General features: G+C 57.4%; 12 protein-coding genes and 4 non-coding genes across 16 annotated transcripts; 10 read left to right on the forward strand and 6 right to left on the reverse strand.

Annotated features, from left to right (window-relative positions):
- Positions 1-50: 50 nt before the first annotated feature.
- Positions 51-1,678, reverse strand: P884DRAFT_243846 (uncharacterized protein). The gene has a single exon (XM_069440340.1). The coding sequence runs from the start codon at positions 1,534-1,536 to the stop codon at positions 493-495; it is 1,044 nt and encodes a 347-aa protein (XP_069297215.1). The 5' UTR covers positions 1,537-1,678; the 3' UTR covers positions 51-492.
- A 2,470-nt stretch (positions 1,679-4,148) lies between these two features.
- P884DRAFT_269949 (uncharacterized protein) lies at positions 4,149-4,920 on the reverse strand (the record flags this gene model as incomplete). The annotated part of the gene is made up of 2 exons (XM_069442310.1): positions 4,149-4,725; positions 4,889-4,920. The coding sequence occupies 2 exons, from the start codon at positions 4,918-4,920 to the stop codon at positions 4,149-4,151; spliced, it is 609 nt and encodes a 202-aa protein (XP_069297216.1).
- A 1,479-nt stretch (positions 4,921-6,399) lies between these two features.
- On the forward strand, positions 6,400-6,473 carry P884DRAFT_t94. Its single transcript has one exon. It is a non-coding gene; the product is annotated as a tRNA-Val (tRNA).
- Positions 6,474-6,861: 388 nt separating this feature from the next.
- P884DRAFT_201181 (uncharacterized protein) lies at positions 6,862-7,191 on the forward strand (the record flags this gene model as incomplete). The annotated part of the gene is made up of 2 exons (XM_069438342.1): positions 6,862-6,975; positions 7,066-7,191. 2 exons carry the CDS (start codon positions 6,862-6,864, stop codon positions 7,189-7,191), a joined length of 240 nt encoding a protein of 79 aa, XP_069297217.1.
- A 589-nt stretch (positions 7,192-7,780) lies between these two features.
- Positions 7,781-8,897, forward strand: P884DRAFT_285203 (uncharacterized protein; the record flags this gene model as incomplete). The annotated part of the gene is made up of 2 exons (XM_069443751.1): positions 7,781-7,794; positions 7,927-8,897. The coding sequence occupies 2 exons, from the start codon at positions 7,781-7,783 to the stop codon at positions 8,585-8,587; spliced, it is 675 nt and encodes a 224-aa protein (XP_069297218.1). The 3' UTR covers positions 8,588-8,897.
- Positions 8,898-8,966: 69 nt separating this feature from the next.
- On the reverse strand, positions 8,967-9,047 carry P884DRAFT_t102. Its single transcript has one exon. It is a non-coding gene; the product is annotated as a tRNA-Ser (tRNA).
- Positions 9,048-9,252: 205 nt separating this feature from the next.
- On the forward strand, positions 9,253-10,488 carry P884DRAFT_243855 (uncharacterized protein). The gene is made up of 2 exons (XM_069440341.1): positions 9,253-9,447; positions 9,567-10,488. Exons 1-2 carry the CDS (start codon positions 9,385-9,387, stop codon positions 10,173-10,175), a joined length of 672 nt encoding a protein of 223 aa, XP_069297219.1. The 5' UTR covers positions 9,253-9,384; the 3' UTR covers positions 10,176-10,488.
- A 264-nt stretch (positions 10,489-10,752) lies between these two features.
- Positions 10,753-11,291, forward strand: P884DRAFT_277810 (uncharacterized protein; the record flags this gene model as incomplete). The annotated part of the gene is made up of 2 exons (XM_069443121.1): positions 10,753-10,844; positions 10,883-11,291. 2 exons carry the CDS (start codon positions 10,753-10,755, stop codon positions 11,289-11,291), a joined length of 501 nt encoding a protein of 166 aa, XP_069297220.1.
- A 47-nt stretch (positions 11,292-11,338) lies between these two features.
- Positions 11,339-12,291, reverse strand: P884DRAFT_224292 (uncharacterized protein). The gene is made up of 5 exons (XM_069439589.1): positions 12,133-12,291; positions 12,037-12,065; positions 11,866-11,977; positions 11,745-11,799; positions 11,339-11,705 (listed from the first exon to the last, which is right to left on the reverse strand). The coding sequence occupies exons 1-5, from the start codon at positions 12,186-12,188 to the stop codon at positions 11,451-11,453; spliced, it is 507 nt and encodes a 168-aa protein (XP_069297221.1). The 5' UTR covers positions 12,189-12,291; the 3' UTR covers positions 11,339-11,450.
- A 927-nt stretch (positions 12,292-13,218) lies between these two features.
- P884DRAFT_t95 lies at positions 13,219-13,307 on the forward strand. The gene has a single exon. It is a non-coding gene; the product is annotated as a tRNA-Leu (tRNA).
- A 959-nt stretch (positions 13,308-14,266) lies between these two features.
- Positions 14,267-16,455, forward strand: P884DRAFT_243859 (Alpha/Beta hydrolase protein; the record flags this gene model as incomplete). The annotated part of the gene is made up of 4 exons (XM_069440342.1): positions 14,267-14,425; positions 14,579-15,351; positions 15,444-15,847; positions 16,429-16,455. The coding sequence occupies exons 1-4, from the start codon at positions 14,292-14,294 to the stop codon at positions 16,453-16,455; spliced, it is 1,338 nt and encodes a 445-aa protein (XP_069297222.1). The 5' UTR covers positions 14,267-14,291.
- Positions 16,456-16,862: 407 nt separating this feature from the next.
- On the forward strand, positions 16,863-18,483 carry P884DRAFT_259850 (uncharacterized protein). The gene has a single exon (XM_069441387.1). The coding sequence runs from the start codon at positions 16,897-16,899 to the stop codon at positions 18,169-18,171; it is 1,275 nt and encodes a 424-aa protein (XP_069297223.1). The 5' UTR covers positions 16,863-16,896; the 3' UTR covers positions 18,172-18,483.
- Positions 18,484-18,694: 211 nt separating this feature from the next.
- Positions 18,695-18,800, forward strand: P884DRAFT_t96. The gene has a single exon. It is a non-coding gene; the product is annotated as a tRNA-Arg (tRNA).
- A 750-nt stretch (positions 18,801-19,550) lies between these two features.
- Positions 19,551-20,255, reverse strand: P884DRAFT_201544 (Rof/RNase P-like protein; the record flags this gene model as incomplete). Its single annotated transcript, XM_069438367.1, has 1 exon — positions 19,551-20,255. One exon carries the CDS (start codon positions 20,253-20,255, stop codon positions 19,551-19,553), a length of 705 nt encoding a protein of 234 aa, XP_069297224.1.
- A 304-nt stretch (positions 20,256-20,559) lies between these two features.
- P884DRAFT_224303 (acyltransferase-domain-containing protein) lies at positions 20,560-23,740 on the forward strand. Its single transcript, XM_069439590.1, has 4 exons — positions 20,560-21,051; positions 21,119-21,714; positions 21,777-23,035; positions 23,163-23,740. The coding sequence occupies exons 1-4, from the start codon at positions 20,891-20,893 to the stop codon at positions 23,640-23,642; spliced, it is 2,496 nt and encodes an 831-aa protein (XP_069297225.1). The 5' UTR covers positions 20,560-20,890; the 3' UTR covers positions 23,643-23,740.
- Positions 23,741-23,769: 29 nt separating this feature from the next.
- On the reverse strand, positions 23,770-25,853 carry P884DRAFT_243871 (WD40-repeat-containing domain protein). The gene is made up of 4 exons (XM_069440343.1): positions 25,485-25,853; positions 25,146-25,404; positions 24,300-25,042; positions 23,770-24,224 (listed from the first exon to the last, which is right to left on the reverse strand). Exons 1-4 carry the CDS (start codon positions 25,709-25,711, stop codon positions 23,978-23,980), a joined length of 1,476 nt encoding a protein of 491 aa, XP_069297226.1. The 5' UTR covers positions 25,712-25,853; the 3' UTR covers positions 23,770-23,977.
- Positions 25,854-26,019: the final 166 nt, after the last annotated feature.

Genomic DNA, 26,019 nt, shown 5'->3' on the forward strand with positions numbered 1-26,019 from the left:
TAGCTGATAGGAATTCACCGGAAAGTGTGTTGTAAGTAGTCTTTGATCAGCGAAGGAAAGCGATTAAATGAGTGCAGCATTGCTGCCCCGTGACGGTTCGATCAAACAACTCCTTTCTCGTCCCTGCCCTGATTGCGACCATGCATATTGTTTTTTCCTAGATCAAAATTGCCATCACTGTCGAGGGCACGAGAGCTCGACCATCACAATCCCGGAGATACCCTAACATAATGCAAGGATCGCCGCTCGCCCAAGCAAGTTACAGTTACCAGACAAGAAACTCAGCAGATAAAGCTTTCTCCGACACGACGAGCTTCAGACCGCGCCCCAGAATTCTTCCTACCTTCCCCAGCAGAGCGTCACGAGAGCGATTAACGCAGCGGCTCACCCAACCACAAAACTGCTGAAGCACAACATGATTTCGCTACGTGACGCTCGGCCGACGGCCCGCGGCTTCCTTCCTCCCTTGCCTCCTTTTTCGCACGCCACCGCTCACCTGAGAGGGTGCCCGTCGGGGCCAGCATCGGTGAAGGGGTTGCCAGCGGCATACTGCTGCTGGGGGAACTGCTGCTGCTGGGCGCCCGGGGACGACGGGGCGGCGCCTCCGGTCTGGTACATGAGCGGCTGGCCCTCGACGGCGGCGCCCGACACGGGGCCGGTGACGGACGGGCCGGGTCGCTTGGCGGCGACGGTGGCCTGCGTCTTGGCCTCCTTCGCGATGCGGGCGGCCTCGGCGGCGCGCTCGAGGCGGCGGTGCTCGCGGCGCTCGCGGCAGCAGAGGAAGCAGATGGAGACGACGGAGATGACGATGACGCTCGCGAAGACGATGGCGATGATGATGCCGTCCGTCTCGAGGCGCGAGTGCTTGTACATGCACGACGGGTTGCCGCGCGCGTCCGACGTGCAGATGAGCCCGTCGCGGCACCTCGGGGTGGCGATGGCGGTGGGGTAGCAGGACATCTCCTTGCCCGAGGGGCCGTCGGTCTTGATCGTGCAGGTGGTGGTATGGCTGGTGACGTCGGTGAAGCAGGGGGAGGGAGAGCTCGGGGATTCGGTGCCGACGGTGGTGGTGGCGTCGTCTTGCCTGGCCGCCATGGCGGCGTAGGTTTCGCGCGGGAGGTTCATGGCCGTGATCCCCGCGGGCAGAGGCTCGGCGGCGCGGTCCTCGAGCAGAGGCTCCCTGGCGGCGGCGGCGGCAGGGGCCACCGGGCCGTCATGGCGACGGCGGCGGTGGCGGAGGTCGGCCAGCTGCTTGTCGCATTGCTCGAGGACGTGGAGGGCTTCGATCCGGGACTCGGCGGCCGTGCAGCCTGCGTTGACGAAGCAGCTCTCGAGCGCCGAAGAGAGGAGGTCCGGCTCGGCGGTGACGGGGAGGTTCGAGAAGCAGTCGTTCAGAGAAGCCTCGTGGCCGCACGACGCGGCGGCTGCGAGGTCCCGACTGCGCGTGTGGAGGCACTCGAGGAGGCTGGCGGCGGATGCGAGGGCGGTGGTGGCCGAGGCCAGGAGAAGAGACGAGAGGACGGCGGCGTCGCGCATTTTGAAGGTGTTTGACTCGCCGGGTCCTCGCGGCGATTGCAACGTACGACTGGTGTGTGTATCCGAGACTGTAAGTTATCTGCAACGCGACTTTCCCGATTTGTTTGATCCGCCCCCGTCAATCGGCGGTGATGGCTGGCGGTCCCTTGCAGCCCCCCCGAGATCCTCACTCTCCACAGATCGACGACTCGTTCTCGTTCGAGATGTGTTGTAAGTTACACGGAGCCTCGTAGCCGGTTGTGGTGATGCGAAAAGTTGTTCAACACAAAGCCCGCACTCGTGGGCAGCTCTCAATCCGCAACCGAGACAGCACAGCGGAACTCAGTCGGCGAGAAACAAGTCGCGAAACCACGACGCTATGTATTTATCGGCTTCGCGGGAATGTGGATTGGGGGGAAAAAAGGAGCACTCACTGCGAGAGGGCCCCCCGACTTTTAATTAGCACTCTGCATTTTTTCGTCCCCTGGTCCCATTTCCTAATGCTCAGCCTAGCCCCTGGAGCGGGGGGCCGTTTTGAGAAGCAAACGGGCTGAGGCCTGGGCCCGACGGGGCGCGCAATTGGCGTGAGGCTGCGCTCGACGATGGCACCTCAACTTCTCTACCCCCCAAGCTCCAGGGTCCTAACCAAGGGTTTGCCGAGAGAAGCTAAATGGCTTGGCAGTTGACCTTAGATCAATCTAAAGTATTGTCAGCGGTAACAACCAATGAGAACGCGCCTGTAACCTAAAATTGTGGCTTGCCCCTGTTTTTTTTTTTACTGGTAATGGATGTTCCGCGGTGCTGACCTCTGGTGGAACACACCGGCCAGCGGTTGTGGCGGTTATTAAACTGGTATGTATGTACATACAATACAGTAGAGTTGCGGATTACATTCCCTACATACATAAATACATACATACATACATCCATACATACATACGCCGCTTTGTAGTTGGTGTACTCCTGAACTGTACATACATTAGTGTCTGCTTTGAATAAGTGTGCAAAGCTGTATCACAAGTGTGCCTTTCCTTGCCCTGAAAGTAGTGTAGGCTTCTTGTTCTTTTGTCTCGCTATACCAACTTTTTAAAGCGCGTGCAGGTCCATTCTTATCTCAGTGACATTGACCGCAATTTGTGAACATGCTTTGGTGGACCAGGTTTTGTTGGTTGCGCCTCCAGTTAGTTGTTGGTTGTGGTGCAGCATGTAGCTGATTCCCACGGCATGACTGCGCAGTCTGAACGAATCTGAGCTCGACTTTGTGGTGCAGGATTCCTGTGCGAAGAGGGACGCTGACCAGACAAGGAAGGCAGACAACTCACAAGCACAGAGTCGCACCACCCACTCAAATCAAAGAGAGCACCGAAAAGTCTCAGAGCCTGAAGTAGAACAATGTCTTTTAAACTGAACATGGAACCAGCTCTCCCTCTGCAGTCTTATGACCAACCTCGGAATCTTGTGGCAAGTAAACCATTTATTTTCCACCTGTGATAATGGTAGTTCACCGCCTGTACTCGCCCATCGCCGATGCCATCGTGCATGGATGGATGTATGGATGCAGTCCGTTCATGCAGTGATCCATACTCCGTACAAATACAGGCAGACAGCACACTATGGCCCATGCAGCTCAGATACCACCCAGCCCCCGTGCATTCCAAAAGAGGGGCATGTGTTGGCGACACTTAGCTGAACTTGCAGATGGTTGGTGCCCGCGCAGGCTCTCGGGTCGGCGAGTCTGCCCAACAATGCTGCAACTGCCAGCCCCGAAAATAATTCACAACACGATTTGATCCCGCCAAACATCCAGTGCGTGTTACCATGGCGGGCATACGTTGCTGCGGCCAGCAAGTGCCCGCACTAACCCAACCCACCACTGCACGGCGAATTGACGCAAAAGAAACATAGCAAAACGTTCACCACAGAGACAAAGATACCTCTGCGTGCCAGGCGGGTACGCAACCTGATTCGTCATCAGGACAAGGTCTGCAGCGCAAAAGTCATGTGGTCAGATATGCGCTTCAGCCTCTGATCAACAGCCAGAGGGCTGCTAATTGAGGGAATAAGAAAACATGAGATTGGACTGAGTACAAATTCATGCTCTTCTTACATATATGTATATGTATACGAAAAATGAAAAGGAGAGAGAGGGAGAGAGGGAGAGAGAAACGCCATCGCAAACGCCTGGTTATGGATGTCCGGAAGCCGTGATATCATGATATGTGCACACTACAAACACCGACCATAGCGAATACTGAGTCGTGTTTATCTCCTCCTCCCGCGAACGCCAAAAGCCTCCTCTTTCCCTTCCTCCTTATCTCAATACCGAACTCATGTCCCGGAAGGGCGATGATAGAGGACAAGTAGAGAATAGGAGAACAGCTGACGAGCATGACCAATGCAGGACAGAGTTCCAGCTATACCTCGATACCCCAGCAAGCTCGTTGAAAGAGACAGACTGCCAGAGCTCAAAACAGGAATGGCAGCAGATCAGGTTTCTCTCGAGGTATCTCCAAGGCTAAAACGCCCTATCCCTTTCCCTCCCGTAATGTCGCGATGTCGTGTCGGTCACGCACCGCCAAAGTCACTCTTCGTATTAGGCAAGGCAGAGCGCTTCGTGGGGGCGGAGCGTTGCTTTACAGTGCCTTTGGTGAGAGCGGCTGAAGGCTCATAGTCGGTCTTGTCGAGTCCCAGCCACCCTTCTGACGACCAGAATCATTGCCTGCGTCAAGACTACGTTTGGCGTTCTTGTTCCGTTTTGCTGTCGGACGTCGACGGTCACCGGAAGGGCCAGAGCCATTCCCGATGCGGTGACCGCCCTGGTTGTTATTTTTGCGGCGGCGGCGGCGGTCAACGGCCTTCGGCAGCTTCTGGGACCCCGAGACACCGGCAGCGGCAGTAGTCAAGGACAAATCCGATGCGGTAGACCCTTCTGGGGGCTTGTTGGGCATGGGAGGAGTGTTGAGTGGCTGTGCTCGCTCCGACTGTGTGTCGGTAATGGTTAGTCTCGTCAAGCTGTCCTGGATGTCGTCTTCGGGCCTGGCCTCGCTGTCCCGGGAGCCGCCGCTGCCTAGGTCTTCAGCCGTAGCGGGTTCTTCGCCCAAGGCAGGTCCAGTGGACGGAATGGACCGCTGGCGTGTTGGCCGTAACGGCCCGTTTTTCTGGGATTTCCTGGCTTCCTCGCGTTGTTTGCGTTCCTCTTGCTCCCTCCGTCTGAGTTGATTTATGCATTGCACACTGGGAGACATAGATAATCGTTGGTTAGAGTACTAAAGCTCGGGAAATAAGGGAAGATGGGGCTACTCGACCTCTTACCAATGAGACAATCGGGGATACAGCTTGAGATGAACCATGCACACGAGGAAGTGTTGCTGACTGACACAACGAGGGTTTGCAATCGTGCGGCATTGCGGACTGGCAGAAGTCAACATTAGGACCATTAAATGGGCCAAATGAACAGGGACCGCCAACCAGTGGTGTCGGGTGACGGAAGCGCTGCGCTTCACCATTTTGCAAGTTGGACGAGTTGTCGCGTGGCTCGCAAATAACCGGCACTTGGTGGGATTTGATGAATGGTTTGTCACAGGTGAATTAGCTCGCGGGTTAGTTACGTGTAATCCAGTAACTGGACCTGAACGCGAGAAGATCAGAGTGACTACCTGGAGCCAGAGAAATGAACTGGCCAGAAGATTAGGTCCGAATCCGGCACGAGACAGATGAGAATGGTCATTTTATGCGACGAAAGCCGGGGCAGTTTCCATGCCTCATCTGCCTCTCGCATCGCATTTTGCAGGTATTCGCAGACGTTCGTAGTGCCGTTTCTTCAACTCAGACATGGGCTTCTCAAATTGTTTACTTCATGCCGCGAATCTGTCCGGGTGTTACAGCAGTCCGCAGGACTGCATAAGGTATTCTTCCTGGAGGTGGCCACATCCAGCTGGACCTAGCAAGGAGGCTTCTGCAACAAACTGTATGTTCAAGCACATTGGCGTCAACTGGCTGCCGTCATTACAACTTCTGGTAACCCGATTGCGATGCCGATCGCCTTGCATGAAAGTGACCAGGAAGGTCGGTAAATACCGAGATTGGGACCTTACGTTTATTACTTATTGTTATTGTAGTCTATTGAGACCCGTCGCTACCAATGTGTGCCTAATAACCCCTCTCTTCAGTGCCGTTTGCTGACCCAAGACTTCCTTCGATATTAACCTACGCGATCGCTATACGCCATGAAGCCGCATGAACTGGGTGGTGAGCGCGTTCCATGTAAGACCGCGCAGTGACTGTTCATTCCACCAGGTAGCAGGAACTCTGTTTCCTTCGCGAAATACATGCCATGCCGGCACATGGCCTTATTTTCCAGGTTGCGCTGCCATCTCGTCCCTTTCGTCCATCTCATGCCTAAATCGAGGAAGGTCGGGTACTACCTCTGGGTAGTACCAGGATCCTTCAAAGCGTGAAACGGTATAGTATACTACAGTGCCTTGTTCGAAGCGCTCACCTCAGAAGGGTTTATAATTAAGCATGACAGAGTAAGAGAAGAAGTGGAAGTAAAGCAATAAGAATCAATGATATCAAAAGAAAGGAGAAATTCTGATCAATAGCGTCTAATAAATAGGTGAAGATACGGGAAAGAGATAATAATCAGATTCCTCCAGCTACTACCACATCTCTAGGCTGGACATACAAGACCGTCACGGATTCTGGTGGACTTATATTACGCTAATCCTAGTAATAAGAGAGAGAACTGATGGAAGAGTGTTTTGAAACTTGTATATTGCTCAACATTCTATAACTCTCCTCTCCAATCTAATCACATAGAACGCTTTGATCAATTGCATGCTTGACTATATAGGTTTCAAAGCTTTACAATTAAGACGACTGCATGGTTTCGTGGTGTAGTTGGTCATCACGTCAGTCTAACACACTGAAGGTCTCCAGTTCGAACCTGGACGAAATCAAGCTTTCACTTTTGCTAGTGATTCGTTCACCTTTTTTCTTATTGCTCTGTTCCAGTTATTCAGAGGACCTGACTATGAAGGCGAGCATGGTGTTGCAAAGTCCGGCTTTGTGTGCGATGACGCGGCTCGGATTGCACTTCGAGCAGAGGCTCTGCTAGCGGTGCTACCACACAGTGGCTGATGTTACGTCATCAGGAACCCGTTGAGAATTCCAACTTTGCCGACAGATTATAAGCGGCAGCTCGGCGGCTCTCACCAGCCTCCGTGACCTGAATCATTTCATACGCAGCATTTCGCAAAACAGACGCACGCACTTCCTGCAGTCTTTGCACATTACGTCGTGATACCAACAGGTCACCACTTTCGAATTCCGCATCGAACCAGCGACATGCCTCTCGTCGTCCCCGGAGTTACAGCCGATAATATGGAGGACAATAAGACACAGGAGTGGACAAACAAACTCGTGGGCAAAAAGTTGTCAGAGGAGCCTTCCTCCGAAACGGTAAGATATGTTTTTTCCGCTGCAGGCTACACTCGGTCTTCGTTTTGAGTCTGCGCTCACACCTGCGGTTGTAACCAGACGTTCTGCAAGACAGACCTTCCCCCGCAAACACGCGTACTGCCCCCCGGCGCAATTGTTACCAAGGACTTTCGCCCTGATAGACTTAATGTTCATGTGACTGAGGATGGGACTGTCTCGCATGTGACACATGGTTGAGAGGACTTGGGGCAGGTGAGGGTGGGAAGGTAAACAAATCGATCACGGACAAGGCTTGATCTGTTAAATTAGTTGTTCATATTGCTGTTGTGTTCGGCACATAATAATGCTGATGTAAGGCTCTAGATACTGAAACATGATAGTCATCGTGGTGAGGTTATGGAGCACGAGTACTGCGTGCACCTCGGAAGACGCCGAAGAATGGAGCGACCTAAACAACGACGGTCTACAGCAGGGCACCTGAGCACGCGAGCCCCATCCACAAGGCATTCCGCACATCAAATCAGAGATCGGTTTTGCAGTAGTAGCCCACATTTCTAGCAAACTCGGAGCTTCTCGAGTTTTAAGGACATCATAGCTACCTTTTCGACAAGTAGGTGCTCGAGGTGACGGTACTTTGGCTGGTGGGCCTCGAGACACCCCCCCAAAGCTTGGCAGCCCGCACTGTGCTTCCCCTCCATTGAGCAACAATCGCGGGGCAATCGGGAACTGCGAACACCCGACGAGGTCGATCAAGACTCGTGGGCGAAACCAACATTTTGTTAAATATATCGCAAGAGTGACGTGTTGGCTCTCCCCGCTATCCACCATGTTCAAAAGAGAGTAAGCTTCAAATACCTAGCTGCCCGGCTTCCCGGCCCTTCAAGTCATTTGAGTCTGCCCCTCCTTCCCGCATACCAAAACGCAGACAGGAGACACGAACAGGAGCTGATCTTCCTTGCTCTTGCGCAAAAGGGTTCAGGGCTCTCCAAAACAAAAGCTCAAGTCTTCGATCCAGCGTTCGATCCGGCAGTCGATCCTGACGACGTACCCCCTCCTTGCGCCGCACATCGACGAGGTGCTGCCCAAGAAACACTCGCTTGAACAGATCAAGCTTCCGGAACGCGTCTCGCTGTACGTCATTGATGGCAACCCGCTCGTCTACCAGCAGGACAACGGCGTGCTACTGCCGCACCTGCGCCTCGTCCACCGCTTCCCGCACTGCTTCCCCACCGTCCGCATCGACCGTGGCGCGATCCGTTTTGTGCTGTCGGGCGCGACGCTCATGGCTCCGGGCTTGACGAGCAAGGGCGGAAGGTTGCCGATTCCGGTAGATCGGGATGCCGCTGCTGGTGGTTCTGCTGCTGGTGGCAAGGAGAACAAGGGGACCGAGGGCGAAGAGGGTGAAGAGGAGGGCGTCAAGGTGCCAAACGAGGGCCCGGATGAAGACGGACACTGGAGCAGGGAGCTAGAGAAAGGGGAGCCGGTTGTGGTCATGGCCGAAGGGAAAGAGGAGGCCGCAGCCGTTGGAGTTCTGAAGATGGGGACCAAGGAGATCAAGGAAAAAGGGAAGGGACCTGTGATGGAGGAAACACATTACCTGGGGGATGGGCTCTGGCGGTTGAACGTGGAGTAGGCGTTTCATCACCGGCTCGAAGCCTCAGTACTGCTCTCTGACAATATAAAGGGCGTGCGATGTTCATTGGACAACAAGCAGAGTGAGAAGAACGAGCAATCCTCCGTCTACGCCAGCCAACGCGAAGCCTTGCAACAATCGAATCCGCGTCTTGTGTAAGATCTGCGATGGTTACGGCAAAGCTCATTCTAACAGGTTGACGAGCCCTGGTTCACTCTAGGCCACTCCGACAACACCGCTCATGCCCCTCTGGTTTTGCTGTATTCCCGATTGGCGCTTCTTGCAAAAGGAAAGGTCATCATGCCGCGACGGACGACACTTTCCCGCTTGGGGGGAAGGGGGGAACCCCAACACAGAAACCAAGACCGGCAAAAGTAATCGACAACGAGCGGATTCGAACCGCTGCGGCCGAAGCCATACGCTTTCGAGGCGTACCCATTAACCACTCTGGCACGTTGCCTTTTTTACAGGGATATTGAATTTGGCGCAAAACTTTCTTAATAAGGATAGGAAACACGTCAAAGTGGAGGGTTAGGGCTGCCGTTGATTCCCATCAGTCCCTTGTCGCCTGGCTCATTATGACGCAGCACAGCGGGCCCCGGCTTGGCGCCCAAGATCGCTTCCGAAGCGCCAAGGCCATCATCCGCCCCTCCTTTCCCGCAGCCCACCGGCAGCATGGGAAGGAGCACCTAACTTCTCGCCAACAAACCACGGGCATCTTGACGAGCTCCATTTACCTCCATCGCCAGCTCAACGCCTGCAAATCATCGGTCTGAAACGGGCAGACGATTGCAACCATGGCCGCGAGGGGCGTTTCGGTGCTCAAGTTTGTCGGCACCGTGTCGCTCGGTGTTCTGACGGTGCGTTTCCCTCTTTGCGCCTCTTCTTCCCCGCGTGGCATGATTCCGGACAGCGTGAACGGTGGCCACACATCTTGGGATCCCTCATGTTCACTGACGCTGACGGTCGCATTCATCAGGGCCTCTCATACACCCTCTCTTCTCTTACCATCCCCGCGCTCTTGACTCTTCCATCCGCAGGCGCGGCTGCGCGGGCCTTCCACACCCTCACCACCTCGGCGACACGCCACCTCCGCTCGCTCGCCGTCGTCTCCTCCTCGGCCTTCGCCCTCGCCTACTTCCTCTCCCCGCGCCCGCTCCGCCACCCCTACCTGCTCTACGCCTCGGCGCTCGTCCTCAGCTCGCACCTTGCCGCGTCCGACTTCGTCGCACCGCACCTGTTTGCGCTGGGCTCCGCCCGCCCGTCGTCGACGACTTCCGCCAGGCAGGAGAAGCAAAGAGAGAGGGAGAGGCGCGCCGCGGCCAGGGCGAGGATGGAGGCCAGTTATGAGGTGCTCGGCGCCGGCGTGTCGGATGTGCACAGCGAGGGTAGCGTTGGCGAGGAGCTGGACAGCGAGGATGTGGCGGACGTGAACGGGGAGGAGGTCCGGGCGGAAGTGGAGGACTTCCTCAAGAAGCAGGTCGTGAGGAGCGCGCTCGCCGGGCTGGGCTTCTTGCTCTCAGTGGTGGGGATCTGGGGTGACGGGGTCGGCCCGGTTTACGGACAGACCGTTGTTTTTGAGATCTGAGGTGCCGTAGTATTTGCTTGCTGCTCGGGTAAAGGAGCTCTCGTGTTAGGTATTTGCTGGGGTCCGATCACGCATGGCTGGCTGGTTTTCAACAAGGTGTTGTGGAGCATATTTTCTTCCATTCTGTCAGTGAGAGCCTCCTACTCTCGGGGTTTTGTGCAAAAAAGAAACCTCGGGACGCTTGCTGCTATCCTATTTGACAGATTGTATCTACAAAACAATCGGAATCGGCATCATTGGATTGGCTACAGCGCCTGACTTGCTGGCCGTTCGGGCGAGGGGATGTATTCTTTATGTCAAATATTGCTCTGGTTTTTTTTTTTTTTTTTTTTTTTTTTTTTTTTTTTTTTTTTTTTTTTTTTTTTTTTTTTTTTTTTTGTTCTCTTTGTCGCTGTTCTCACCTGCCCTCAACGAGCTGTTGCATTAATAAGTTGGGCACGACGAGTTTCGACATTACCAACATTGTGCTCGCTTCGTCGAGCCAGAGGACCGAGGTATGCTTTGACCTGAGATCTGGCCCCGGGAGCGCGTCGCTAATTAATTTGATGGCGAGCTAGTTTCTTCTGACGCCTTGACAATGAACCTGTTGCCCTTACGTGCCAGCGGGGCCGCTCTCTTGCTCTTTCCTATTAGCCCAGTTTTTGAACCGGGACAATGTGTGACGGCTTGGTACGGGAAAGTCGAGGCAAGAACACTCGTCCTGCCAGTTGTCGTCTCGGACTTAACTTCCTCCTACAATGGGTGCCGAAAGCGGTCTCGTGTTCTCGGCTGCTTTCCAGCGGCTTGGTTGAGACCGCCATCTTCCGTTCGCTCAATGTCACCATCCCCATTGTCTACCGCCAGATAAACGACGACATTGCCGCACTAGTCCGCTGGCTCTCTCGACCCTCGGTTTCCACGGTCACCGTCGCTTCCGTTCCAGCGAGTGCGAGTCCTCTACCATGGTTGGAAGAAAATGGCGCGACCGGCTGCGCAGAGTTCGCGATCGTGTCTTCCATCGACGAAGTGCACCGCGAGAAGCTTCTATTCCATCCACTCATGCTACGGCTCCGTCCCAGATCGGGATACAGAATCAGAACCACCCCGAACTGCCGACCGAGCCGCAGCCTTCTGTGATTCAGATTAGTCCGAACCAGCCGACGTACTACTACCCTCACTCTCTCTTGCAAGACAGTCCCCTAAGCCATACGCATGGCTACGCAACGTCCAACGTCAGGTGGCCTGCGCCACTATCAGGCTTAGCATCCTCTTCCTCGGTTCGCCCATCTTACCCGGCTAGACGCTCTTCCCGGTCGAAAACTCGAACCAAGCGTCTTGAGCAGCCTTGGCCCTCTCCAGGGCAGCAGCAACATGGTATACGACCGGTAGCACCACGGAACCAGTCTTCTCCTCGTTCACAGTCTTCTGCGGGTACGCAGGAGGGGGGCTCGCCTCTATCGTCCTCTTCTCTTGAACTTGGTGCCCGTTTGCCGTCGACCTACAGCCGTGGGCGCCATACCAGTCGCCGTGGCCGGACAGAGACATCGTACTCTTCTATGGGGTCGGACCCGCCTATGGCGAGGGGCGCACAGGGCGCGCTTCCGCTCGCTCCCTCTCCTGCTGCCACGCCTCCGTCCGGGTAGTGCTGTCGGGCTTGCGCGGTTAGTGGTGAGAACCGTGGCGGGAGTGGGGATGGAGGAGGTACACGAACTCAACAAAGAAGTGGACCGTCGGTGCCAGATCAGAATCGGGGTCCGGTCTGGGCTTATACGGACGCCAGGGATTGGGCTGGGACAGGGAGCTTGGCAGACGGCCATCAAAGACTCATCGAGGCTCAGAGACAAAGTGTGACACAAGCTGGGACTCCAACCGCAGTGCAGACTCAGAGCGAGCCCCAAGCTCAGATCCAACCTGGATCCCGCAGTCAGACTCCAGTTCGGGCACGGAGCGCGCGCGGGTCAGTTACCTCGCCACTGACTCTGTCACGATCGCCTGGAAGCGAGAGTGCCTCAAGCCGGAGTCCTGGTCTGTCATCGTCCTTCGGCTAAGAAGTAATAAGCTATTCGTTCGCTCTGTCTTGGACAAGGACTGGGAATTGAAAGCTCCCGTGATCCTATAATGATTGCGGGGAACGGCCACAGCATTGCTTCTGTCATTGCATGAAACTGGGATTGACTCGCGGGTTCATATTCGGACGACGTTGGTGGTTAACAACGGTCCGATGGAGATACTAAGATCACGTAATGATTCTTGTCACACGGGGTTCGTCAGCGTTGCGAGTGGTCTGCCTCTGGGAATCTGGCGGCCGTTTCGTCAAGAAGGAAAGGCGACATTGTGCAAGGAATCTCCTGCCAGCCTAGGCTGATAGTTTTAGCGCTTATGATTCAAGAAGAATGGTTTCTGAAGCGAGCATGCTTAGGACGCCATAGCAGCGTCTGCGCGGCCGATTTCTTCGATCACACTCCGAGGTCCTCAGGAGGCTTTGGCCCACCAGACGAGTGCCCTTAATTTGCCGAGCTCGCTAGTTTCTTGTGAAACAGAGGGAAAAGAGTGTTGGGAGACCCTGAACACTGGAACGAACCCACCCTTAAAGGGTTGGAGTGCCGTTAAGGCGGGGGAGGCGCGCTGGGGGAGACGAGGGGAGACGAGGGGAGACGGGCAGACAGGGAAGACAACTATCACTCTATATTTGAATCAACACGCTTGACGCGCATTACCAGGCAGCCAGTCAGGGCGTTCGACCTTCTCTGGAATGGCAGGCTGTTACTGTGGGTGCTCGACCGGATCACGAGGTTCCAGTGATTAGTCATTGAAGTTTTGCAGATGGCACTTCGGGCCTGTCCCATGGAGTGAAAAGCGGAATGGAAGGAGTTGAATGCCAAGAATGTGTCCAGGACGGAAAAGAGGGAACATCTGGGTCGCCAGGGTTTGTGATGCCAACCATTCCGCCCCTACAGATCTTGTATGCTAAGGAGAGAAGAGGAATGGAGAATAGGATATCGGTCTCGCAATTCTGCTCTACCTAAGACCTCCTCCCGGCCGAATATTCAATAAGGAGCACTAAGGCAAGATGGCCGAGCGGTCTAAGGCGCCGTCTTCAGGATTCTGAATTGGCGGTCCGAAAGGGCGTGGGTTCGAATCCCACTCTTGTCAGAATCTTTTGCTCCTTGTACCTGGTCCTTTTTCGTCAGATACCTCTGATGTTGGTTATTTTTGCACATCTTGCAGCTTCAGAGTCTTCTCAGGTTGTTGGTCGGAATGTGCCGGTTCCATGGGAACACTCAGTGCCTTGACCTCCTCGATGCGTTTGCGCCGGTGGCACGACTGGGTCTTGCTCTTCACGTCATTGCGCCCAGGCGTGACGACCCCCTGATTTCAGGGGCCATAATCGCTCTACGCATCGGGAATGCGCAAGGTGGTCAAAGCAAATATGGCCCCGTTTATCATTGACCGCTCCTGCTCCAGGGTGTTGCTATGTAAGTACGTATCTGCCTGTCTGGAGTCTCATACCATCCGGGGTATGTGTTTCCAAAAGAGCAACTCCTGTGGGCCAGAAACAAGAGGTGCCACGGTAGGACTCGTAGCCTGGGTTGTTCAACACACAGCCATTCGTCCCTCTCGGTTCAAGCCTTTGCCTTCTGGCTATCTAGGCAGGTTTGGCCCCCGAGTTAACTGTTTGTCCCTGATGTTGAATGACAGGCTCCAAGGGCACAAACAATGGCAACAGCAGGCCAAGAGGCTCAAGATACCGCCCCAAACGTGCCGGGCAAGATTCCACCAAATGTACCTACCTCTCCTACGCACGATTTGCCGCCATGTCATACTCCACGCCGGCCGCTCCAGGAGTCTGAGGACAGGAATCTTGCCATCCAGATCTCTCGTCCTGACCCTCTGGACTCGCCTGCTAGTGGCGTGCTCGAGCGCAATTCGCCACCAAGGGTCTCGGGGCCCAAGCTGGAACAGGAACAAGCGGGTATATCAATACACGCACTGGCCGGGGGAAGCATCGAGGGTACCGGTTTGACACGGGCGCGCAAGCACCGTTGTGAAGGAGTGAAGGGCAACTCTGATGACGCCAAGGACACCAGGCTGACGGCTGCCGAATTTCATTCCGAGTCTCGGTCCATCCTCACGTACATGATGCGGTGGAGTTTGGCGTCGCTCGTTCTGGCGTACCTGGCATCCGTGTTTGGGTACCACGAGTCACGGGCGTCCGATACGAGGTATGGGCCGGCTCCGGATTGGACACAGTCGCCATTCCTCAATGAACGGTCAAGCAGTAAGGCAAGCCAGTCGGCCAGGGCGATCAACCCGACTTGCTGACATATCCAAGGGTTCGCCGTCAACGGCCCGGCCATACCGCTTGTCGAATTCGACGTGGGCGAGTCCTACGCCGGGCTTCTCCCTATCGGCAATGACACCAGAAGTCAGCTATACTTCTGGTTTTTTCCCTCGACCGACCCGGTGGCCCGTCATAACAAGGAGATCCTGATCTATCTTAGCGGTGGACCGGGATGCTCGTCCATTGGCGAGCTTGTCCAGATGAACGGCCCCATCTCCTGGCTACCGGGGACAAACAAGCCCATCCCGAACAGATGGAGCTGGCACCACCTCACCAACGTCGTGTGGGTCGACCAGCCGGTCGGGACAGGGTTCTCGCAGGGCACCCCCACGGCAACCAATGAGGTGGACGTGGCCGAGCAATTCCTGGGCTTCTGGCAAAACTTTGTCAACACGTTCGCCTTGCGGGGCTATCAGGTGTATGTCACGGGCTCGTCGTACGCGGGCATGTACGCGCCCTTCATCTCGAGCGCCATGCTCGACCGGAACGGCACAGCAAACTTCAACGTCTCGGGCATGGCCATCTGGGCGGGCCTGTACTCCAAGGTCCCGCTGACCATGGATATACCGGCCGCCAGGTACGTCGGCAAGTGGAAGATGGCATTCCCGCTCAACGACACGTCCCGGGCCGGCATTGAGGCGATCGATCAGCGGTGCGGATTCACCGCGTACCTCGACGAGTTCCTGGTTTTTCCGGCCAAAGGACCACAGCCATCGACCCTCCCGGGCGAAGACCCCGTGACGGGTTTGGTTCGACCGGAGTGCGCCCTCTACGCCGGCGCGTGGTTAGCGGCACACGAGCTGAACCCGTGCTTTACCCTCTTCGACGTCACTTCTCGCTGCCCCATCCTGTTCGGTTAGTCCCGCACCTTCCATCCAGCCAGCCCCTTACTTAGTACGGGCGATGGAGCCGCGTCCCTGCTAACATACTATCCCGCCGGCCCGCAGACCCCCTGGGCCTCGCCAGCGGCAGATACATCCTCCCGGCGTCGTTCAACACCTCCTACTTCAACCTGCCTGCCGTCAAGGCCGCGCTCAATGCGCCCCGCAACAGCACATGGGCGTTTTGTCCGAAAGTCTTCTCCAACCCCGTCTTCGTCAACGGCGTCGACACCTCCTTGAGAGACGGCCCCGGGAGCCAGCCGGCCATCCCGCGCGTCATCGACGGCACGCGCAACGTCATCCTCGGCCACGGGTCGCGCGACTTTCTCGTCCTGCCCGACGCCACCCTGCTGACCATCCAGAACATGACGTGGCAGGGGCAGAGGGGATTCCGGACGCGCCCGCGGAGCCCGCTGTTCGTGCCGTACCACGACAACCGCGACCCGTTGAGTGCGGCGGGCGCGGGCGTGGTCGGGACGAGCCACTCGGAGCGGGGGCTGACGTGGTTCGAGGCGGCGCTGGCGGGCCACCTGCTCGCGCAGGACCAGCCGGCCGTGGCGTTCCGCATGGTCGAGGTGCTGCTGGGGCGCGTGGAGGGGTTTGCGAGCACGGCACCGTTCAGTGTGGATGTTGGCGGTGGCGAGTGCGGGCAGCCGGATCCGGGCGCCCTAGGGTCGGGGACGGTTCATCTTGGCTGAAGCGGTCGGGTAACAATGAGAATGAAAGAGACCATGTGTATGAAGGTGAATGTGGAGACGGGAAGGGTGTCGAGTGAGGCGTCGCTATCGTCGGCGGTGTGTCGTCAGGCGGAGGAGCGGGTTTCCCCTTCCCCAAGTGAGATCAGTTGGGGGCCCTTCTGCTTTCTCCTGTTCTCCCCCCCCGCCCTTTTTTTTTTTTCCCTTTCCTTACGTGTATGTAAGGTATGTGCCCTTTATTATTCCTTTTGGGTGCTTCTCACGGATCGTTGTCCCCTGTACCAACCATCTTTAGTATTGTACGTTATAGCATTTCAGTACATATCGAAATGACTAAATAAAAGCCACTGCCGAAGAAACAAAGTTGTGACGAAGGAGAGTAATTCGACGTGGTGTTGTTAAACAACTTTCAATTGACAACCACTTTCGCGAAAAGGTGCAGTGAGTGAATGGAGTAACGTTAAGCTTCCCTGCACAACATCCACTGCACCCCTGGCCCTTGCCCCTGCCGGCACTCGGCGCCGCAGGTCTTGGCCCCAGGTGCCGGGAACCTTGAGGGCATTGGCAACCCGGGCCTCGCTTGCCTCGGAAACCGTCCTCAAAACTCCGCTGCAGAAACCATCACAGGATGTTCCATTTTAAATTCCTCGCTTTGATTGCGCCCGGCAGCCGTGTGGGCAAATGCCCTCTGTTCCTTTCCTTCCAATTGTCCCTAACATTCTTTTCTTGACACCGCAGTGTCAGTGTATTGTAGATCATTCCCTCGGACTCTCACCCTCGGTCTCTCAACCCCTCCTCTTCCCCCCCCCCCCCCCCGGGACGGGATGCAGCCGTCGCTACCCTTCCTGCGGCACGCTGCCCGCCCCGCCATCCGTCATCTGCTGTTGTTGCCTGCTCCGTTACCGACTGCATTCAGCCGCTTCCTCTCACCCTCTCTGACAGGCACTACTAGCCAACATTCTTTCTCGCTACAACAACCCCCCTCCTTCCGACGTCCGTCAGCCATCCGCACAATGGCCTCCGGCTGCGCGGCCTCGGCCTCACGAGGGAACGGCCTCGAGAAGCTCCCCAACTCGTCGATCCGCGTCTTGCGCACTGTCTCGGCCGTCCGTCGGTGGCGCCGCCCGCACCTCCTCGACCAGCGCTCCGTCGCCCTCGTCCCCACCATGGGCGCCCTGCACGAGGGCCATCTCTCGCTGATCCGCGCCGCCGCCCGCGAGAACCACCACGTCGTCGTCTCCCTGTACGTCAATCCGGCCCAGTTCGGCGTGCGCGAGGACCTGGCCAGCTACCCGGTCACCTGGGACGCCGACGCTGAAGCCCTGGTCCGGCTGGACCGCGAGCTGGCCGACGATGGTCACAACCTGGGCCGCATCAGCGCCGTCTTCGCTCCGACGACCGCCGAGATGTACCCCGGCGGGTTCCCCGGCCAGGAGGTGGACAGCAAGGGCAGCTTCGTCACCATCACGCCCGTGGGCGAGCTGCTCGAGGGCCGGTCGCGGCCGACCTTCTTCCGCGGCGTGGCCACCGTCTGCATGAAGCTGTTCAACATCGTGCAGCCGGAGCGCGTCTACTTTGGGCAGAAGGACGTGCAGCAAACCGTGGTCATCAAGAGGCTGGTGCGCGATTTTATGCTGCCCATCGAGGTCGTCGTGTGCCCGACCGCGAGGGCCGAGGAGGATGGGCTTGCGCTGAGCTCCAGGAATGTCTATCTGGGGCCAAGGAGAAGGGCGGTGGCGCCCGTGCTCTACAATGCCCTGAGGGCCGCCGAGGACGCCTATAAGGGCGGTGCCAGGGACCGGGCGACGGTCCTCGGTGCGGCCGAGAGACTTGTGGCGCACGTACTGGCGGAACAGACGGCGCTGGGCCCAGAGAAGAGGGTGCGCTTCGAGGTCGACTACCTCTCGCTCGCCGACCCCGACACCATGGAGGAGCTGGAAGTCGTTGATCCCGCAAAGGGAGGCATTCTGAGCGGCGCGGTCAAGATGCTGCCCGTCGAGGCCCCTGGGGAGGGTGAAGATCTCGGCCATAGCGGGGGCCCGCCCGTCAGGTTGATCGACAACATCATCCTTCCGGGTATCGAGACAAAGTCCGACTGAGGGACATTAATTTAGCCGTTATTATGGCATTTGGTTCGGCATTGCTCTGCGCGCTCTTTCTTTATTTTATTTTTTACTTTTTAAAGGGCGTGGCCGCGAGCCCGTGAAAGCCGTTCAATGAGAAGAGCACGTGCTATCGGTTTGGATATAGAAAGGCTCCTACTTCTAGATGGATGTGTACATCCTAGATGGAAACTTAAAGGGTATCTGCATACTGCTTATTGTCACGAAGTTTCCACTGGCGCTGGCGCTGGGTTTTGCGCTTGACTGGGCCAAAGGATTGAGACAAAACGCCACTCAAGACAAATGCCGCCCCATTCTTCCACTAGAATTAACCGGATAGGTGACATCCGTATCAACATGTTCTGACGCGCAAGATGGACACAAGTTGAATGGGTTCCGGATCGGTCGACCCGCTGCACTCGGAAGCGGCAATTGCACGGACGCCGGACTGGCTCCGCATCTTCTCTCCACCCATGCCGCAAACTCTTCATTTGGACTCCATTCGCCCGCCTTCCAACAAGGTCCGCTGGCTCAATGGCAGAGCGTCTGACTACGACTCCCGTTCTGAAATATTCAGATCGGATCGGGTAATCAGGAGGTTCCAGGTTCGACCCCTGGGTGGATCGTTTTGCATCCCTCGCTCTCTCTCGCAAGCTCATCTTGCTTTTTGCATCTCTCTAACTCTTTCCTCTCTCTGCACGAGCGGACATCGTGGTTTTGCCGACACTCCGACATAAGATGTTTGACGGCTGGGCGTTTCTATGGTGTCCGCACACTGCAACTATGCTCCTTGACAGCCCCGAACCTGTCCCCCTACCGAGAGTCCTTCTGTAGCTGTTCCAGATCAACATTCAGATACATCCCCTCGTGGTCCCTCGGTCGCTCTCAGGACCGAGGGTCTTCCGTTTACAGTTCATCCATAAGTAGCCCGTCCACCAGACCCGTAGCCGCCCATGGTCCGGAGCACACCGTGACCACCACACGAAACCGGAGCGCGGATGCCCTCCTAGAAACATATCCGAAGGGCAAGCCGCATTAGGGCTTGATTTCCGTGCCTGGAGATCAAGGTCGCATCGGTTTTGAAGCAGCTGTAATCGCAAACCCCGAGCCGGAATGTGGAAAGGTCTCCCACGAAGCCACATCTCGGTCTAGGTCGGATGTTTGCCTCGGAGACTCCGCGGCTGGAGTGCTGGCGGACTGTGCTGGGTCTTAGCCGGCAACGGGGCAGTGCTGAGTCGAATGCCTACCGACCGTTATTGAACGCCGGTAGATAGTTGCATCAGAGCACCATGCCCCTTTCTCGCCTTCGAAGACGCGACGGCATGGCCGCTCGACGAGTGACAACAAGGGCTTTCCTGATGGTAGCCCGCTTGTCCTCACAGTATCTTGGAGAAGTGCGACCGGAACCTTCTCGAGGCGCGATCGGCAGATCGGAACTGGAACTGCTCCCCATGAACCTCGAAAACCATTTTCGATGTGGCCTCCACCTGTTTCCCTCCCTCCGTGGCTCTCGAGTCCGGAACGGGCACCTCAAACCGAAAAACCGTGCCCTCCTTCGGCACCAGCTTGAGCTTGTTATCCTTGGTGACAATCTCAAACGCAAACTTGGAATCCTTGATCACGATGCCCTTGATCCCGACCCGACTCACGCACCCGCTCCGGACAACCTCGACGCCCGCCCCGTGGAAATCCGCGCTTGCCAGCTTGGCCGCGGCGCCCTCACCGCCCGAGTAGACCTCGTTCCCCAGGATCTCGCGCACGTATCCGAGCCAGAGCTGGTGCAGCGGCTCAAACAGGGCGTACTTTTGCCGCTCGCGGGGCACGTCGTAGAGGCCGAGCCTTCGGCGCTGCGTCGCCGAGAGGGGCTTCGGCTTGAGGGCCTTCTTGCGCTGCTGCTTCTTCTTCTCCTGCGCGCGGCGACGGGCGGCGCGCGCGTCCGACGGCGGCGGGGACGACGGGGCCAAGAACAGGGGCCGCTGCTGCACCTTCTCGGTGTAGATCCGGGTCGCTTCGTCGGGTTCGTGAGCGCGTGAGAGTAAAACGGCGGCTATCGGCTGGTCTTTCTTAGCCTTCGGTTCCATGGTGGTGGGTGCAGCCAAGTTTGATTGCGCTCTGCGTAACGTAGGTATGGAGTGTATGTATGGATGTATGTATGTATTTCTGTATGTACAACTGTGCTGCGCGTGTTAGCCGTCCTTGGACCCTTTCTTTTTCTTTTTCTTTTCTTTTTTTTTGTCGACTGTGACGAAATGCTGAAGCTTGGCTGCATTTCCGAGTGCCCCGCACTACACTACACTAAAGGTCCAGGGGCCTCGGTTCCGGGCCCCACTACTCCGATGGGACACCAGCACCGACGGATTACAAGCAATCCGTGCTTGTAAGGCATGACCCCTGTCGCTACTCCCCGGATCGTCAACTGCTTTGTTGTGGGTGAAGCAGCCAACCTCGGCCACCGAAGGACACAACCGGCATTCGTACTTCGCCCTCGCTTCAACTCGAAATCCAGTCATGCGCAGGGCTAAGGCCCGTACATACAGCGGCGGCACCACCACCACCACCACCACTCCCATCGAGAACCATCTCATAAAAGTAGCAACAAATCGATAAACGGTCAATTGGGCGTCGGGGAGGTTGGACAACCGGAACAAGCACGAATCGGAGAGAACGGGAAAGGATATCCGCAAGACGACCTGCGACTGGGCCAACGGCTGTCGACATGGCCCCGGACGACCGCCATGACTCGGCGCCCGACTTGCGCATCCTGGGCGACCGCATCACCCTCCAGCCCAGCGGTTATGTCGAGCCGGCCCTCCCTGAGGATGGGAAGGAGGAGGCCCTCATGAAGAACATGGCCCGCTTCCGCTCCGAGCCGTTACGGTAACTAAAGCCGTCATCACCCTATGCCGTCTCGATCCCAACCTCTCTACCCTGACTGACGTGCCAGCTTCCTTCGCGAGGTGTCCCTCTACGTCTCCGGCACTGGCTGGCGTGCCTACGACCACGTCCTTGGCCAGCCCATCTTCTACTCGGGCTTCTCGGAGCACATTAAGAGCCAGATCATGTCGGCGACGCTGCTGCAGACCAAGATTGCCCAGCTGGCCGACATGCGAGTCGCCGTCGAGGAGAAACAGGGCTTGCTCAATCCGGACGATCGGGACTTCGTCGTGAAGAAGGCCCAGCGCCGCGCCGTTCTCATTCAGGCCCTACAGGAGGTGGCCGAGAACCTGACGGACAAGATGATATGCAAGTTCGACAGCAAACCGTTCATCAGGGGCGCGTATTACCTGGTGACCCAGTTGCTGCTCAGGGCGTATCATCAGGGCATTCACGTGTCGAGCGAGGAGGTGCTGCGGCTGCGGAGGGTGGCCGAGGAGGCGGCGAGGAAGAAGCAAAGCATCATCTTCCTGCCGTGCCACAGGTCGCACGTCGACTACGTCTCGATGCAGCTGCTCTGCTACAGGCTGGGGTTGGCACTGCCCGTCGTGGTAGCTGGAGACAATCTCAACTTCCCCATCGTCGGGAGTTTCTTACAGCATGCCGGTAAGCCCACGCTTCTTGGATTCTCCGTTCGTGCTGCTCGGAGGATGCTCATCGTTCCCCAGGAGCCATGTACATCCGCAGGTCCTTCGGTGACGACCAACTCTACTCGACGTTGGTGCAGACCTACATCGACGTCTTGCTCCAAGGCGGTTACAACCTCGAGTGTTTCATCGAAGGGGGGCGCTCACGGACGGGCAAGCTGCTGCCTCCGAAGTTTGGCATTCTCAACTTTGTCCTCGACAGCCTCTTGTCAGGCCGCGTCGAGGACGCCATCATCTGCCCCGTCAGTACCCAGTACGACAAGGTCATCGAGACCGAAGGCTACGTTACCGAACTGCTGGGCGTGCCAAAGAAGAAGGAAAACCTGGCCGACTTCCTCACGGGCGGGTCTAGCGTGCTTTCCCTCCGGCTGGGGAGAGTCGACGTGCGGTTTCACGAGCCCTGGAGTCTGCGTGGTTTCATCAACGAGCAGCTTCTGAGAATTTTCAAGATGCCGCCGCCAATCGACATCGACTGGAGGGACACCAAGAACCAGGCGCGTCGTCAGAAACTCCTACGAACTCTTGGCTACAAGGTGCTCGCTGACATCAACGCCGTGTCGGTGGTGATGCCCACGGCCCTGATCGGGACGGTCCTACTAACCCTGCGTGGTCGCGGCGTCGGAAGGACCGAGCTCATCCGGCGTGTCGAGTGGCTGACAGACAGGATACGAGCCAAGGGCGGGCGTGTTGCCCACTTTGGCAATGCGCCGCTCCCCGATGTCATCGAGCGTGGTCTAGACGTGCTCGGCAAGGACCTGGTGGGCGTTGTCGAGGGCCTCGCAGAGCCGACATACTACGCCGTTGACCGCTTCCAGCTGTCCTTCTATCGCAACATGACCATTCACCTCTTCATCTCGGAAGCCCTGGTGGCCGCGGCGCTCTACACAAGGGTGAAGCGGGGCGGCGGGCCCCCGATTCAGGACATCCCTTACCAGGACCTACACGACCAAGTCCTGTTTCTCTCATCGCTCTTCCGCGGCGAGTTCATCTACTCGGGCGAGGGCCTCGCCACCAATCTGGAGAGGACCCTTCTCGGGCTCGAAGCAGACAATGTCATCCACATTGAGCGGGACGAAGAAGGAAACATCACCAAGGTCGGCCTCTCCGACGCCGAACGAGCTGCCGGGCGAGAGAATTACGACTTTTATTGCTTCTTGATCTGGCCTTTCATCGAGGCCAGCTGGCTAGCCGCCGTCTCTCTCATGGGTCTGACGCCGCCGGTTGGACAAAAAGATGATATTTGGGTGCAGGTATCCAAGGCGCAAGAGAGCGCGCAGCTGGTACGCTCCCCTCACTTCCAAGACCCTCCCCCCCCCCCCCCCCCCCCCCCCCAAAAAAAAAAAAAAAAAAAAAAAAAGAAAATCTGAATCTCTAACATACCTTGTTTGTGTGTGTGTGTGCATGTAGCTCGGGAAAACCCTGTATCACCAAGGCGATCTCTCCTACTTCGAGGCGGTCAACAAAGAGACGCTCAAGAACTCGTACCAGCGCTTCGAAGAGGAAGGTATCATACAGGTCGTCAAGTCCAAGGACACGCGTATCCCGCCGCGGCTGCGCGTCGCGCCCGAGTGGCGGCCGGGGAGGGACGAGAAGACGGGCCAGCTGCTGGCGTCGGGTCGGCTGTGGGACTTCACCGAGAAGATCGCCTCGAGCCGGCGCGAGGGCAAGAATCGGCGGGACGGGGCGACGGTCAGCACACGCGTGGTGGGGCTCACAGATGCGCTGGGGAGGAAGCTGTTTGAGGAAGCCATCAGCGGGGAGGAGGGCAAGGGCAAAGGAAAAGCGGCTGCGCCAGCGAGGCTGAGCAGGGAGGACGAGAGGAGCCTGAGCCGGAGTGTCATGGAGCAGAAGAGGCGGAGGAGGTTAGAGGGGAGGGCACATCTGTAGCGTCTCTTATTTTGTTTGCGACGCGGGTGGGCGAGGCTTTGTCGGATATCTGGCCGTAGCGACTGGAAGGAGTTGCGGGGCTGCTGAGAATACCATACCAATGTTTGGGGGGGGGGGGAGGTGGATTATAGTTTTGCATGTTGTTGTACACTAGTACGTTGTATTGTATATGAGGGGCCGGCATTAAACTTTGTTTGGGGCCTAGGTCTCGCGATGCCTCCGTGGTATACTGCCCGGTGGCACGTCTCCGTTGTCTATCTGCCTGCCCGAAGAAGCATCAAGGGGGCAGAGAAATCCATAGCCCGGCGCATTTATTGTTCAATGTCTTGCGTCGTCTAGAACACGTCCCACAGACTAACCTTCCCGTCTTTGCTCCCGGCAGCCAGCCAATGGGCCCTCCTCGCCTGCTGAACTCGTCTATCCCGCACCGTCACGTCGACGAGCTTCGGCACCACCGCCACTTCCTTTCCCTCATCTGTCCCGCCCTCATGCTTGTCGTCCGGCTCTCTTCCCTCGAGCAGCAGCCGTTTCCGGGGTCCCCGGCCCTCGCCGTCACCTTCTCCCTGTCGCGTCGGCGTCTCGCTCTCCTCCTCCTCCTCCTCCTCCTCCTCCTCCCCCTCCCCCTCCCCTTCCTGCGCGGCCGGATTATCGAGCGACGCGAAGGCGGTAGCGTAGCAGCCGGCGGCGTGCCACTTCAAGACGGCCACCTCGGCGAGCGTCTTGGCCGAGTAGACGCGCACCCGGGCGTCCCAGCCGGCGGTGGCGAAGACGCGGCCGTCGGAGCGGATCCGGAGGGACTGCTGGCCCGCGTGCCTCGTGTTGACCGTCTTGATCGGCTGCTGGGCCGGCAGCTCGCCGGGCCGGTGGACCGTGGTGGTGTGTATCGGCTGGGAGGAGGAAGAGGAGGAGGAGGAGGAGGAGGAGGAAGGCGGCCCCGCGCCGGACAGGGCCGCCGTGAGGAGCGACTTGCTTGGGTTCCCTCTTTGCGCGGTAGCGGAGGGGCCGGGGGCGGGATCGGGGTGGTTGTCGCTGGTTGGCGGCGGAGTCCCGGGAGCGGGGTCTGGCTGGGGTGAGGAGAACTGCTGGGTGGCCGGTTGGGGTGAAGGGAGGAGGGGGTGCTTGGCGATGATGGCGTCGGCGCTGGATGTGAGGAAGAAGTCCCTGCCGGGAGACACATCGAGGGACAGGACTGGCTGGGAATGGCAGCTCGCCTGGTACCTGACGGACCAGTCGCCGTGGTGGGTGAGCTGGGCCACCATTGCCTTGCCGTTTTCGTAGCCGGCCACAAGAGTCAGGTCGTGCCCGCGGTAGAATATCGCCAGGGCCATGACCATGCCGTTCTTGTCGCCCAGCTTGACCGTGTGCCGCCGTACTTGCGAGGGCAGGTGAAAGATATCAATCTGGGAGCGCGGGCATGGGTCAGCCGCAGCTTCGGAACAAGGATGTGTGTGTGTGTGTGTGTGTGTGTGTGTGTGTGTTGTGGGTTGGGGTAAAGATACTCACGGCCTCGGACGCCAGCGTGTTCGGCACTGCAACGAAGATCTCTGATGATGATGATGAACCACTCGGACTCGCACCCGGTCTCGGGGAGGCGGGGCAATGGGCAAACGAGCAGAAATTCATGGTGTTCACCTCGAGCATGTGCAGGATCCATGGCTGGGGTCGGGGCTCTGGTGTCGTGTCCAAGGGCAACTTGGTGCTCAGCCGGCTCTCTTCTTCTGCGGAAAACTTCCAGACTATGAGTTTGTTGTCGCGCCCGTGGCTACCAGTGGGAAGAATGAGTCTCAGCCTCTGGTCTCTCTCGTTCGCTTGCGGGACCTACGGGCGCCGATATCGACCTACGTGATCAGCCGGTCTTTCCCCCAGCCGGCGATGCCTAATATGGCGTTCCTGTGGGCCTGCCATACCGCGCGGGGCCGCATAATTGTGAGATCCCAAGCGACGACGAAGCCATCTGCATCGCCTGTTACGAGGCGGTCGTTGGAGCGCACGAAGGCGGCCACATGAACCTGCGCCTTGTGTCCGCGCAGAATCGACTCGGGCTGCGCTGGCCGCCCATCGGTCGCCATTCTTTGCTGTTGTTTATTTTATTTTGAATGTATTTTTATTCCCTTTTTCTCTTCTCTTGGACACAATGACTGGTCAGGACATGTTGGGCCCCGGAGGCAGCTGACGCAGTGGGCGTTGGTGATTCAATTGCTTCGTATCGATAGAGGTTACGTTGAAACAATTTCAATGCCTGGGAAGCAGAAACGAGGCCGTAAAATACAGAGATGCCGAAACGCCGAAACGAGTACCGGGCTGTAAGGTAACAGCTGTACCTATTGTGGTGCGTGTCCTCCGTAACAGTAGTTATATGAATCGGAGGGGCCACCTG

The sequence above is a fragment of the Thermothelomyces heterothallicus genome, assembly GCF_042370625.1.
Source record: "Thermothelomyces heterothallicus CBS 202.75 unplaced genomic scaffold P884_scaffold_12, whole genome shotgun sequence".
Classification (NCBI taxonomy): Eukaryota; Fungi; Ascomycota; class Sordariomycetes; order Sordariales; family Chaetomiaceae; genus Thermothelomyces; species Thermothelomyces heterothallicus.

Bases quoted from the DNA above. Each gene is read 5' to 3' on its own strand.
- P884DRAFT_243855 (XM_069440341.1), top strand. From the start codon at position 9,385: ATGGCCGCGAGGGGCGTTTCGGTGCTCAAGTTTGTCGGCACCGTGTCG. The intron at 9,448-9,566 runs GTGCGTTTCCCT...CGCATTCATCAG, and splicing joins TGTCGCTCGGTGTTCTGACG to GGCCTCTCATACACCCTCTC.
- P884DRAFT_224303 (XM_069439590.1), top strand. From the start codon at position 20,891: ATGGCCCCGGACGACCGCCATGACTCGGCGCCCGACTTGCGCATCCTG. The intron at 21,715-21,776 runs GTAAGCCCACGC...ATCGTTCCCCAG, and splicing joins GAGTTTCTTACAGCATGCCG to GAGCCATGTACATCCGCAGG. The intron at 23,036-23,162 runs GTACGCTCCCCT...GTGTGCATGTAG, and splicing joins CGCAAGAGAGCGCGCAGCTG to CTCGGGAAAACCCTGTATCA.
- P884DRAFT_243846 (XM_069440340.1), bottom strand. From the start codon at position 1,536: ATGCGCGACGCCGCCGTCCTCTCGTCTCTTCTCCTGGCCTCGGCCACC.
- P884DRAFT_224292 (XM_069439589.1), bottom strand. From the start codon at position 12,188: ATGACAGACCAGGACTCCGGCTTGAGGCACTCTCGCTTCCAGGCGATC. The intron at 12,066-12,132 runs GTCAGTGGCGAG...TGCGGGATCCAG, and splicing joins TTCCAGGCGATCGTGACAGA to GTTGGATCTGAGCTTGGGGC. The intron at 11,706-11,744 runs GTGCGCCCCTCG...ACCCCATAGAAG, and splicing joins AGCGAGCGGAAGCGCGCCCT to AGTACGATGTCTCTGTCCGG.
- P884DRAFT_243871 (XM_069440343.1), bottom strand. From the start codon at position 25,711: ATGGCGACCGATGGGCGGCCAGCGCAGCCCGAGTCGATTCTGCGCGGA. The intron at 25,405-25,484 runs GTAGGTCGATAT...TCCCACTGGTAG, and splicing joins GGGAAAGACCGGCTGATCAC to CCACGGGCGCGACAACAAAC. The intron at 25,043-25,145 runs GTGAGTATCTTT...CCGCGCTCCCAG, and splicing joins ACACGCTGGCGTCCGAGGCC to ATTGATATCTTTCACCTGCC.
- P884DRAFT_259850 (XM_069441387.1), top strand. From the start codon at position 16,897: ATGCAGCCGTCGCTACCCTTCCTGCGGCACGCTGCCCGCCCCGCCATC.